Source organism: Protopterus annectens, chromosome 2.part2, assembly GCF_019279795.1.
Source record: "Protopterus annectens isolate FY-2018-M chromosome 2.part2, PAN1.0, whole genome shotgun sequence".
Taxonomy (NCBI): domain Eukaryota; kingdom Metazoa; phylum Chordata; order Ceratodontiformes; family Protopteridae; genus Protopterus; species Protopterus annectens.
Window position 1 is genome coordinate 72,271,049 of NC_056730.1, and position 13,022 is coordinate 72,284,070.

The 13,022-nt window shown below is 43.1% G+C and overlaps 1 protein-coding gene across 1 annotated transcript in view; it reads left to right on the top strand.

Moving 5' to 3' along the window:
• The window catches only part of GCLC (glutamate-cysteine ligase catalytic subunit), a gene marked incomplete in the record, with an annotated part of 1,017,552 nt that overhangs the window by 311,270 nt on the left and 693,260 nt on the right, over positions 1-13,022 (top strand). Inside the window, 1 exon segment of the mRNA XM_044063752.1 lies at positions 3,402-3,518. Within this exon segment, the coding sequence (XP_043919687.1) occupies positions 3,402-3,518 (117 nt within the window).

Below are 13,022 nucleotides of genomic sequence, written 5' to 3' on the forward strand. Positions count from 1 at the left end.
TGGCCCTCAGGACCAGTCCTTCTTTTGTGCCTAAGGTGGTATCCAGTGTGGCTCTTAACCAGACCATTCACCTGCCAACTTTCTTTCCAAATCTGCAGAACAAGGGGGAGCAGATTCTGCATTCATTGGATGTACACAGACTAAGATTCTACTTAAACAGGACAAAATCTCTAAGGAAATCTGAGCAACTACTGGTGGCATTTGCTGCAGGATCAGAGGGGAAGGCTATATCATATCAGACTATTTCTAAATGGATAAGCCATTGTATTCGTTTCTGCTACGTGCACCATTGTAAACCTGTGCCCAAGGGGATCAGATCCCATTCCACCAGGGCTGCCTCTACTTCAGCAGCTTTTCTCAGAGTGGTTCCTACCAGAGACATTCTAGAAGCTGCTACTTGGAGCTCAGTTCATACGTTCACGAAGCATTATCATTTACCTCTCTTTTCTAAATCCAGGGCAGGCTTTGCCACTGCAGTCCTGCAGGGCCTTAATAGCTGCTCCTAATGCTGTTTAGTTCCATCCTCCCATCCATAGCTTTGGGATTCTACCCAAATGTACTGACTGCAACAGTGAAACACGAAGAACATAGTACAGTTGTGTACACTTATCATAAATGTAGATGTTCGAGTGTATTCACTGTTGCAGTCCAGATTACCCACCCACCAACCCCCTTTCTATACCTTCTCTTTCCTTCACTATACTCAAAAGCCTTTGTGGTGTATTTGCTTTTAGATGAAGATAAATTTTATACATTTATACACTTACAGTTTTATATAAATATTTTTGCTCCACATTTGGGGGGGCACCTGACATCTGGGGCAAGAAAAACTGATTAAAATGGCGTTGGCTGCATGTTTTATACCCCTGATGACCTGACGTCATGGAAGAAGAGACAGCAACCGACGCAGGACCAAAGACTTTGTTATTCAGGCCGACTGAGGGCAACCTGCCAGCAGATTACCCCAAATGTAATGACTGCAACAGTGAATACACTCTAACATCTACATTTATGGTAAGTGTACACAACTGTACTTTACCTATCTTTTCTAAATCCAGAGCTGGATTTGCCACAGCAGTCGTACAGGGCATGCTTGCCAGCCATAATGCTTCTCGACTGCCTCCACCCATCCTCAGCTTTGGGAATCAATCCAAATGTGATGACTGCAACAGTGAAACATGAAGAACGTAGTACAGTTGTGTACACTTACCATAAATGTCAATGTTCGAGTGTATTCACTGTTGCAGCCCCCTGACTTCTCTATACTTCTTACCTATTCTTTTTTTGTTTGGCCATATCTTATAACATTGGTATTTCTTTCTACTGGGGGTGTTCCACACCATGTAATTGCTTCCTATTGTGGGGTCTCCTGACATCTGGGGGAAGAAAAAACTGATGTAATGGCATTGGCTGCATGTTTTATACCCCTGACGACATGGAAGAAGTGACAGCATCCGACGCAGAAATCCCAAGACTCTGGTATTCAGGCCGACTGAGGGCTACCTGCAGGCAGATAACCCAAATGTAATAACTGCAACAGTGAATACACTCTAACATCTACATTTATGGTAAGTGTACACAACTGTACTGTCTGATGTCTTCTTAAAACATTAGCCACTGTATTAATTTAAATCTCATATTGACATTGGCTGGCAGCTAATGTTCTGATGTAAATACAGGTCATGTAAATTGAATTATTTGCTGTTGCATTGTTATCCTCTGCTCCATGACCCTGGGTTATGACTGAAAAGATTACCTACCTGGTTGTCCGATAGTAATAAATAGAAATATGCCATGGTAGTAGTAATTCATACATAGGATAATACAAGATAGTGTTAATTACTGGTCCATTTATTTATTATCTACTTTAATTTTGATATGTGCCAGTAGTTAACATTGTATTTACATGCAAAAATAGATTTGGATAAAATTACAGAATAGAAAGCGTTCTGTCAGCATTTGCAAATCACTGTGGAGTTTGAGTCTGATGGTATGACAGTTCAGCTTTTGTAGATCTGCGAAGAGTTTGTTTCCAGTGTTTACGTTATTGAGATCATTTCTTCTACAGGAGGAATGCATCTTATTAACTGTTTTTGTTAGAGAATAATTGTTTTTAGGCTGTTGCAGAGAGGGTCTGGTTGCCCAAGATTTTCCTTGTCTTGGTTTCAGGCATTATTCTCTGAGCAGTACTCATTTCTGTGACAGAGAACTTGCTTCAGGTAGTTTGAAACTGCTGGTCAGATCTTTCCTGGGGTTGCAGCTTCAGAGACCTTATCTGCACTGACTGCCCAAATGTGAAATACTTTAGAATTGGACCCTTACACCTGGTGAGGATCACTGTCCTCCCTTCTTGCTACTGTATCTCTAGATAGAGGGAGGTGTTCATACTTTACCCCTCAAGGCTTGATGTTTTTCATATTGTTGCCCTTACTCCTGTTGAATCTTCAGTTGCTAATACAGTTTGGGGATTGATGACTTTGTGTATAGATTGGGATGGCGTTAGTCGTCCAGCTTTTGAAGTGGTAGGAACCCTGTCTGGTCTTGGCTGGACATGTCTTCTTTATTTATTGGGTGCCACAGTCTGGCACATGGGTGTTCCTCTTGATGGAGGGGATTAAGGTTTTGGAGAGAAACCTTCCACCCTGTTTTCTGTTAGAAAGGACTCCTAGTTTTGATGGTGTCTTATAGCACAGTATTTGGTCAGTTGCATGTTTTCCTCACTACTTTTTCAAAAACTGCATCATTGGATGAAGATTGTTCAGTAGCTACATGGGCTTCAGTGAATGCTTCTATAACACATTACAGCATGGATATGATCTTTAAGTCTGAGTCTTCCTTCAGGGCTGCAAACTTTAGGAGCATTATTTCATGAGGAAGACCTCCAAGGAAGATAAGTTTGGGATTTCATGATGAGTGGCCAGGTTGGTCCTCCTTATCTCAATTACAGAAGTTGTATTCCTTCTGTAATATTAGGCTTGGATGAAGAGCCCCTCCTGTTTAGCATACCTACCCTTTATCCTCCTGACTTAGGCTGGATAACTGTAGAGGAGTTTATATATCAGTGTAATTCTTTTTGCTCCTGTATGTTGTGACTCAAATGAGATCTGGAGCGGAAGGTTAAATGCAGAGATTTATGGTAAAGGGCCAGTAGCCTAGAAAAGTTTTCGATTCTAAGCTGTCTTGACAATTGATGATCGTGGACTGGCCCATCCACATGTAATGTTACTGTAAGTATGTTACTTTATTTCTATGCAGGTCCTGGCATTTAATTTTGAGGATTGCAATGACATTTTGCTGCAGCTTGTAGCATAAAACTTTCCAAGGTAATGTCTTGAGCAGATCATGTTAGGTTTATTATATATATGAAACTTTTAACATTTCTTTATATGTTCCCATTTCAGATGGCCTTAAGTGCTGCATCTCCATTTTACAGAGGGTACGTATCTAATATAGATTGTCGGTGGGGAGTTATTGCTGCTTCTGTCGATGATCGTACTAGAGAAGAAAGGGGCTTAGAGGTAGGAAGCTTGATTAGTATGCTGCCATTGTACAACTTTTCTTGCTGGATCCATATATTGTTCTTATATGCTTTATTTCCACCTCCTATTGGTATAACTTCAAAGACCTAAAAGTCTTTCGTGCAAAATTCTCATACAGCTTGTTAAGAGCAAATGTTACATATTATTTAGTAAGCTAGCTACATTCTGGATTCCAGATCTTGTCTTTTGAATTCAGAAATAAGTTGATTGGTTAGCAGTTTCAGCTTGTGAATATCTTATTTTGATTTTGCTGAAATCTTTCCATCTTTTTTCGTAACATTTTCAATAGAATTTTCGTAACACGTGTCAATGGTTGGGCTGTCATCAGTAAAACTATTTAGTGATTAATGTCTTTTTTAGAATTGCCAGCTGTGTCATTGCTACATTGAATGTATCTTGTTGATTTCTTTCTATATCACTGTTGCAGGATTCTTTACATAAGGGATTCCCTTCCAAGATTAGCCCAACGCCTGGGCAGTATACCAAAGCCTTTGGAGTATATGGACATTGTACGTCATGCATATGTTCCCCACTCAAGGAGTAGGGCATAAAGGTTGACATATGGAAGTACATACCTCAGAATTTTGTTGCTGTCAATCCAAGCACCATCATTAATCATTGATCCGAATGCTCCTCCTTTTGTGCTGGGCTAAAGTGCTGGATGCTTCTCTCGGTAATAAGAATCTCTTTAGTTATGCTGCTGCTGAGCTTTTTAAGTCCCTCAAGGAAAAAGGCAAGGCCTTGCAGGAATTGAAACACTTTTTTGTCCCGTATCCCTAAGTTCCAGAGAATTTATTCATCCAAATCTGCTTTTGTTCGTAGACATCTTTACCCTCCTCCTAAAGGTAAGAAGGGTTCAAGCATATACCTCCTGCTAAGGCTACTCACACTCCTTCTCAGAAGCCTCCTGTTCAAGACAATTTAGGTTCTATCTGACAGTTTGCTTCCTCTTTCCTTGGGTCAGGTTCCCCATCCCTTCTTTCTCTGTCCCTTCCCACTTGGTTAACTGTCACTCAAGACTCCTGGGTTCTGTCTGTCATCCTTTAGGGATACTTCATGGTGTGGAAATCCCTTCCTCCTTTTCTGGGCATCCCTCAACCACCTGAGGAACAGCTTTCTTTCCTTTCAGAACTGCTTCTAGGCCTTTTGGCCTAGGGCACCATTTAAGTCATGTCCCCTGCCCAGGAAAGGAAAGGATTTTATTCCAGGATTTTGTTTGGTTCCCAGGAAAGAAGGCACCTGGAGAGCCATTCTGCATCTTTCTTAGCTCAACACCTTTCTCAAGGTCCCTTCCTTTTGGAACACTGTTCCCTCTTCTTCTTCTGCAGGCTTTCTTAGGCATCCTTGAGGTGCAGGGATACTGTCTTCCTATCCCTATTCATGCCCTTTTCAGGAAGTATTTACATGCATCTGTTTCTTCCTTGCATTTTCAGTTCTCTGCTTTTCCCTTTAGCCTTTCTCCTGTCATAAGGATTTTCACCAGATGCCTCACTCCTGTCATTTCCTTTTGCAGGATGAAAGGAATTCAGATCTTTCCTTATCTAGATCACCTGCTCATTCAGGCTTCATCCCCCCAAGATCTTGGTTCAGCACCTCCAGTTTAAGGGTTGTGTCTTACAAAGCCTGGGGTTTACCACAAACTTTCAGAAATCAGTCCTGATTCCTCCTCAGGATCATTTTTCTCATTTGCAGGATCCAAGCCATTCCCATGCTAGTATCCCTGCCTCCGCCCAAGACTCTCTCTAATCACCTTTTTTTCAGTCCCTTCTTCATCTGGCTTAAGTCACAGACAGGGATTTTCTAAGGGTTCGGGGATTCATGGCCTCCACCATTCCTATGTTGCTTCTAGCCAGACTCCATATGAGAAATCTACAGTGGTTCCTAAAGTCCGTATGTCGTCATCCACTGGATTTTCTAGTTCCTTTCCTTCCATGCCTCAAACTCGAGCTTCAGTGGTGGATTTACCAGCTTTCTCTCAATCCAGAACTTCCTTTTCAACCCCCAGTCCCATCTCAGGAACTTTATTCAAATGCGTCAAACAAGAAGTGGGGAACTTCCTTCGGTTCCCTCAAAGTCCATGGTCTCTGGCTTCCTTATCAGAGTCAGATCACATCAGCGTAATGTAGATGACAGCTCTCCTTTTAGCTGTTCATAGGTTCATAGGTTTATACTAGGCTATCTGCCCGAGGGCATTTATAAGCCTAGCCCATAGTTTTGTGGCTTACGCCACCCCTTAGTTTGGAGAAACTATGCCCATTATTTAGCTGTGCCTCTGTCGAGCAGTGACACTGAGGTAACCCCTGGGGTGTATCTGCGATCTCCCATCCATTGGTCAAGATTCCTCTTGAACAAGGCCAGCAGGTGCTCTGCCTCACATAAACCGGGATTTTGTTCCACAGCATAGGGAGTCTTTGGGTGATGAATCTATCCCTCCAGCACGTCCTATTAATAACCGTGTCGAGGTTTAAGTCACCCGCCCTTGTGGCTCTGAGGGATCTAGATTTTTTGAGATGAAGCATATTCATCAAATCTGGGTTTGACATGGCCTTGTATGTCAGGCATAGGTCACCTCTGAGCAAGCGGTACGCAACTGAATATACACTGGAGTTCTTTCAGTCGTGTAGCATAAGACAGATTTTTGAGACCCTTTATCCTTTTGGTGAGGAACTTTTGTGGCCTCTCCAGCTGCTGCAAGTGTCAGGTCAGATACATTCCGAATGGGGCATTGTACTCGATCATTGGTCTGATGAGTGATGAGTATAGGGAGACTATGACTTCCCTTGATCTAGATGTGAATCCCTTCATGATAAGGTGGGCAATGTAGAAGGTCTTCCTAACTACTTTAGCAATATGAGTGTCGAATGAAAGGGTCCCTAATAACTTCTTCTGTGTTCAGGGGATTGCCACCTATATGGTAGCTAGGGGTAACCTTATTTTTCCCGAAGGGTATGACTATGCATTTCTTGGCATTTAACTTGAGGCCATGGCTCTGGCACCAGTTATCCGTTTCTGTGAGACCCTTCTGAAGGATATCTGTGTTGGATGTGTTCTCAACTACGGCGCCCAGTTTGCAGTCATCTGCGAACTTTGTCAGCCATAACCCTCCTGTGTTTGCTTGTACTTCAGAAAAGTAGATGCCAAACAAGAGTGGGCCCAGGACTGAGCCCTGTGGGACACCACTTGTGACAGGCTTAGAGTCTGACATGGCACCAGCAACTCTGACCCTGTGGGTTCTGTCACTCAGCCAGTTTGCAACCCATCTTGTAATGTATGGGTTTACATTTAAGTTGATGAGTTTTTCAATGATACCCGAGTGGGGTATTGTATCGAAAGCCTTCGCCAGGTCTAGGTAGGCTGTATGGACTGCCTTTCCTTATCAATGGCCTTGGTGACTGTTTGAAAAAGTCAACCAAGTTTAAAAGGCATGATCTGCCTTTGACAAAGCCAAACTGGGTTGGATCCAAAGTCTGCAAATTCCCTATGTCTTTATTTATGAGATCCATTATGATCCTTTCCATGGCTTTGCAGATCAGGCTTGTCAAGCTAATGGGACGGTAATTTCCAGGGTCGGTGGAGGCACCGCCTTTGTGGAGTGGGACCACAGTCGCTGTGCGCCACTCCTGGAGTGCATATCCGGAGGTGAGACTAAGATTAAACAGCTGTCCTAACTGTGGGTTTAATTCCTCGTTGAGTTCATGGAGCACACAGCCGGGGACACCATCAGGTCCCATGGATGCTGTGTTCTTTGCCTTGGAGAGAGCAGTTCTCACCTGAGCGTTGGAGATGTTTGGGGTGCTACAATCATTTGGTATAGATATCTCTTCTTTAGGGGGAGGGGGGGAGAAGTTTGCACTGAACCTGTCAGCCAGTATGTTGGCAATGTCTGTAGGATCAGTAATCTTCACATCATTTTGAACTAATTCTGAGCATATCTGGGAGTTTCCTCCTAGGTTTCTGACATAGCTAAAGAATGCTTTATGGTTGTCTTTAGAGTCCTTAGCTATTTTTTCTCAAAATTAGCTTTGGATGATTTTATGAGAGCTCTTAGCTTTTTACTTATAGTGATCAGCGGTGTCTTACCTTTTAAGGATTTTGCTCTATCTTGTAGTAGCTTTCTCCTTTTATTGTAGAGTTTGTTTATGGCTGGGGTCCACCAGACTGGGCGCTTGCCTTTGGTACAAAGAGTCTTTGTTTTGCTTGGGATTGCCTGATCCATGCAGCCCTGCAGGTGCTGGTAGAAGGCATTTGTAAGTGATTCAGCGGTTTGAGTAATGTTAACCGCCGGCTCAGGGGCCTTAAAGGAGACCACACTAGTCTTTAGAAGTGTGAAGTCGGCTTTCGAGAAGTTCTTTACTGTGGTCTTTTTCATTTCGGTGGGGCGGGATGAGGACCTCCAGCGAGATTAGTTTGTGATCAGATCTCACCAGTGAGGGGTATACTTCTGGCGTTGAACATTGTGCTCCCATGTTCGTGATGATGAGATCAAGTATGTTCTCTCCTCTTGTGGGGATGGTGACTAGTTGTTCCATGGCATTTGAGTTTATGAATTCCAGGAACTTTTGGGCTAGAGTGTTTGGGCTTGAGTAGTGTTCCCAGTCTATATTAGGGTAGTTGAAGTCACCTAGTATGATGGTGTTGGAGATACATTTATCCCCTCAGTGTTTTCAGGAAGGCCATGTGAGGTTCCTGAGTTTGCAGGGTGGCCTGTAACATGCTACAATTTGCAGAGCAGTCTTGCCTATGGTTAATTGCACCTGGATGGTTTCCGATGCATCGTGCGATGCCACCAATCTTGAGGTGTGGGTGTCCTTGATGAATATGGATACTCCTCCTCCTTTCTTAGTATTGTCCGGTTTTGTGGCGGAGCATGATATGAGGTAAAACCTGATAGTGCTGGGGTGCTCTCAGGAGCCTTGAACCAGGTTTCTGTCACAGCACAGACATCGATGTTCTCCATACTGAGAAGGGCCTCGAGTGCGTGCATCTTGAGGTTGAGACTTCTGGCATTGAGCAGCATTACCCTTAGTTTTTTTTCTTTGTTTTGTTCTAGGGTGGTAGGTTTAGAATTTGAGCCTTGCCTAAAAAAGGCACTATGGGGTGGCAAGAGCCTTTGCCAAAATCCGGAATCCCAGGGTGACAGGTGCAAGCTGTCCCTTGCTTAGCGTGGCTTGTCCAGCATGTCATCCCAGGCAGACAGACATTGGATCCCCTTTGAATGACACCAGAGTTTAAGCCAATTGTTAAAGCTGATCATCTTATCTCTGTATTGTGGCATCATTCTTGGTGAAGGTAGGATACTGCTCAAGGTCAGGGTCATACCTGCCTGGGCTACATAATCAGAGAGCTCCTCTATGTCTCTTTTCATGTAGTCCAGGGAGGTATGTCTCAGGTCGTTTACACCAGCGTGGACAATGATTGAGTTGTACTTGTACCTGCTGTTGAGAGACCTGAGTGCATGCGTTATGTGGCGGATTCTAGCACCCGACAGGCAGCTTACTGTGACCTTCTCCTTACTCAGTCTGGTGAGCGGGACGTCGGTGTGTCTGACTATGGAGTCACCAATGACTAGTGTGTCTGGCATAGTGTTTGGCCTTAAGGGCTGTGACTGCTTGACACTCTGACTGTGTGGTCTATGTGATGCAGGTGTTGTGTTCTGAGGTGGTAGTTGTTTGGGTGTCTGCTTTGGTGGCCTCTGCTGTTTTGGTAGATTTTTGATCAGAGCCTCCGAGTATGTCTTTGTGTGTTTATGTGTATGATTTGAGGTTGTGATGGTATTATGTGAGACTGGGTCTATAGTGTGTGTGGTTACCTTCTCCTCCTGTCTGGTCTTGCCAGTCCTATGTTGAGAGAGCTCAGCCTCCAGTTTGGCCGTATAGTTGCATCTCTCGCATGTATTTGTGTTTTGTGGGAGGAGGAGAGGGTTGTGTGTGTACATGAGGCAATTGTAACATTGCCTCAATAATCCCAGGTTCACCAGCTGAGCAGGAGAGGATATTAGCAACTGATCCCTCGACATGCTAGAAGGAATAGACAGAAAAACTTAAAAAAAAGCTTTTGGGGAGGTGGGTGACCGAGACATGGGGTTTGCTTTTGGGGTACTTTCTATAACAAGAGTGCTGTATCAAGGTGATAAGTACTGTAGGAGCAAGTGCTTAGCTATACGGATAGAGAATAGTCTACTTGGGAGTCAAGTAGAGATAATTTATAGTTGTAGGATACACTAAATAGAACAGTAGTACACTTTGAGGAAGGTAGTTTTAAGGGAAAATTTGAAGAGTGAACTTTAGGTAGCCCTAATAGTTTAAATCTGCTTAACCGGCGCTGCCCTAGTGTGCAACGGTAGCAGCTCCGCGCTAAATCGCGCTAAGGTGCGCTAACCCATGCTTTATAGCAGGGGGCTGGAAAAAACAGGAAATGACCCTAAATGGCCAACAAATTACAAGTTGCTGCTTCTAACCTCTCCTCTGAGGACAAACAAGCAGCTCAGTACTCCCCACTCCCACTGGTGAGTAAAGAAACTACCTCTGGCCACACAAGAAAATGGAGGAACACAGAAACCAAATACAAAGCCCAGGGATCAGCAAAATCTGATCACTGGAACAACTAGCAAGTAAAGTTTAGGAAAGGAGAAATATTTTTTTTTTTTTTTTGTTTTTTTCAAACAGACAGGAAAAATGCAGTAAATGCTTTGTTTTCGACTAAATTGCTATCAAAGGCTGGTACACTTGAGTGTATTAGCCTGTTAGTCACTTTTAAGCAATACTTTAGCCCACAAGTGCAATCAACAATATAAGCTCACAAACACAGGAAAATAAGGCAATAAAACAGTAATAAAGGCACAAACAGTAGTCGAAAAGCTTAAAAGATCGAAAAATGCAAACAAAAAGTTTTAAAAAATACTTATGATCAAGAAAGTTGCTTTTTCTGCTCTCTGCTGGCTTAGGAACTCTGCAGGGGACCACGAGGAGCTATGCCAAGTTCTCTAATGCCAGAAAAGCCCGCCAAAGCGTGCTTTATAGCAGGAGGCTGGAAAAAACAGGAAATGACCCAAAATGGCCAACAAATTACAAGTTGCTGCTTCTAACCACTCCTCTGAGGACAAACAAGCAGCTCAGTACTCCCCACTCCCACTGGTGAGTAAAGAAACTACCTCTGGCCACACAAGAAAATGGAGGAACACAGAAACCAAATACAAAGCCCAGGGATCAGCAAAATCTGATCACTGGAAGAACTAGCAAGTAAAGTTTAGGAAAGGAGAAATATTTTTTTTGGGTTTTTTTTTTTTTTTTCAAACAGACAGGAACAAATGCAGTAAATGCTTTGTTTTCGACTAAATTGCTATCAAAGGCTGGTACACTTGAGTGTATTAGCCTGTTAGTTACTTTTAAGCAATACTTTAGCCCACAAGTGCAATCAACAATATAAGCTCACAAACACAGGAAAATAAGGCAATAAAACAGTAATAAAGGCACAAACAGTAGTCGAAAAGCTTAAAAGATCGAAAAATGCAAACAAAAAGTTTTAAAAATACTTATGATCAAGAAAGTTGCTTTTTCTGCTCTCTGCTGGCTTAGGAACTCTGCAGGGGACCACGAGGAGCTATGTCAAGTTCTCTAAATGTTCAGACGTCTTCATTTTCTCTTTCTTCCAGAGCCTATCAAAATCTTCGCAGACAATACCACAGTGATGTGATATATCATCACGCAAGGGGGAGCACAGTCCTACCTTCACAGACTTGCTGTTCATGTCTGGGATCTAACTGTCCAGTACTGAGTGACACTTTAGGCTGTTTACATTCCTTCAGAGCAAAATATAGGTGCAAACCCTTTGAGCAGGTCCAGTCCACAGGCTCACGAATGGATGCTTCAAAGGGATGTGCTTCTGGACATTGTCCATCATTGGGATTCTCTACAGGTAGATCTTTTTGTCTCCTCTTTGAACAAAAAACTTATGCTTTTTTGTGACAGAGTCCCAAATCCTTTGGCTTGGAAGGTGGACACCCTATCTTTTACTTGGAAGACGATGTTTCTCTGCCTTCTTTCCCTTCCTCTGATTCCAAAGATCCTACTCAAGATCAACCAAGACTCGCACAAAATCTTGCTGGTGAATCCATTTTGGCCCATAACACATTGGTTTCTCCCTTCTTCACCTAGCCAGGGGCAATTATCACAAGTACCTCACAGGGTGGACCTTCACACGCAACACAACTGGTCTTTGATCCATCCTCGCTTGTCCACTGTTCAGCTGACGCTGTGGGTGATAGGGTTTAGATCCTTTTTAGGCCTCTTTTTCTGAGGAGGAGCTTAGGGTTCTGCAGGAAGCCAAGAAACCTACTACCAGGAAATCATATTTGTCCAAATGGAAGAGTTTTTGGGGTCCAAATGGTGAGATGTTAAATCAGCAAGCAAATGAGATCAGTATTGCTGGCACTGAATTTATCCTCAAGTCTTGGTGAGTACCTTCACAAGGTGAAGCTTGTTTTTCACAAAGTCTTACCAGGATGACACTGATGTATATAGATTTTATTTTGTATAGCGTATGTTGTGGACAGAAGTAGGTTAAAAATAAAAAAGATAACCTGTGTGCACAAGACCCAGGATAAACAAGTGCCCACTTCTGGTACCATTGGTGCCAGGGCTATAAAAAAATGACAGTGTAGAATACTCAAGACATGGAAGTATTCCTACAATGGGCCTAGGCCAGGTTCAGGGGGAGGATGCCCCCCATTGGAGAAGGAAGTAGTAGTCCACAAAACCCACAAAGACTGATAGGCTAAAAAAGAGCCATAAAGATGACAGAGTGAACTATTGAGGATAAGAAAGAAGATGTTCTTCGTGCTTCACTGTTGCAGTCATCACATTTGGGTTGTCTGCCTGCAGGTAGCCCTCCGCCTGCCTGAATACCAGAGTCTTCGGATTTCTGTGTTTGGATGCTGTCTCTTCTTCCATGACGTCAGGTCATCAGGGGTATAAAACATGCAGCTGATGCCATTACAGTCTTTTTTGCTGTGCAGTGCCCGAAGCAAAAGCAGTTCGCAAGTGCCGGTCAGCCGACTCCTGAAATTTTCGTTTTTGAGTTTCAGACCCGAAGTCTTCAACAAAATTAAGTACCCCGTTGGGGATCCTTTTTCTTGCTCTAACCGATGTCAGTAAAAGTCAACAATTGTCTTACCTGTGGAAAGCAAATGCCACCATAGAGATTTTCATTCTTACTGCATCCCCTGCTTAGGCCCAGATCATGAAGTCCCTCATTGTCTGTTTTGTGCCTTGTTCAATCCCAAACCAAAAACGGACCAGCACGTATAGGATGGTAAAGTTAATATTTATTTTTGCATAATAGCACAAAAAAATCTTGTCAGCATGGGTAAAAACCCATGCTGACAAACTCAGTTCTGTTGCCAGCCTTTCTCAATGCCAAAAAATGAAATGAAAAGCTCCACCATATTAGACCCTGTTATTTATAGTGCCAATCTTAAAGGGATAT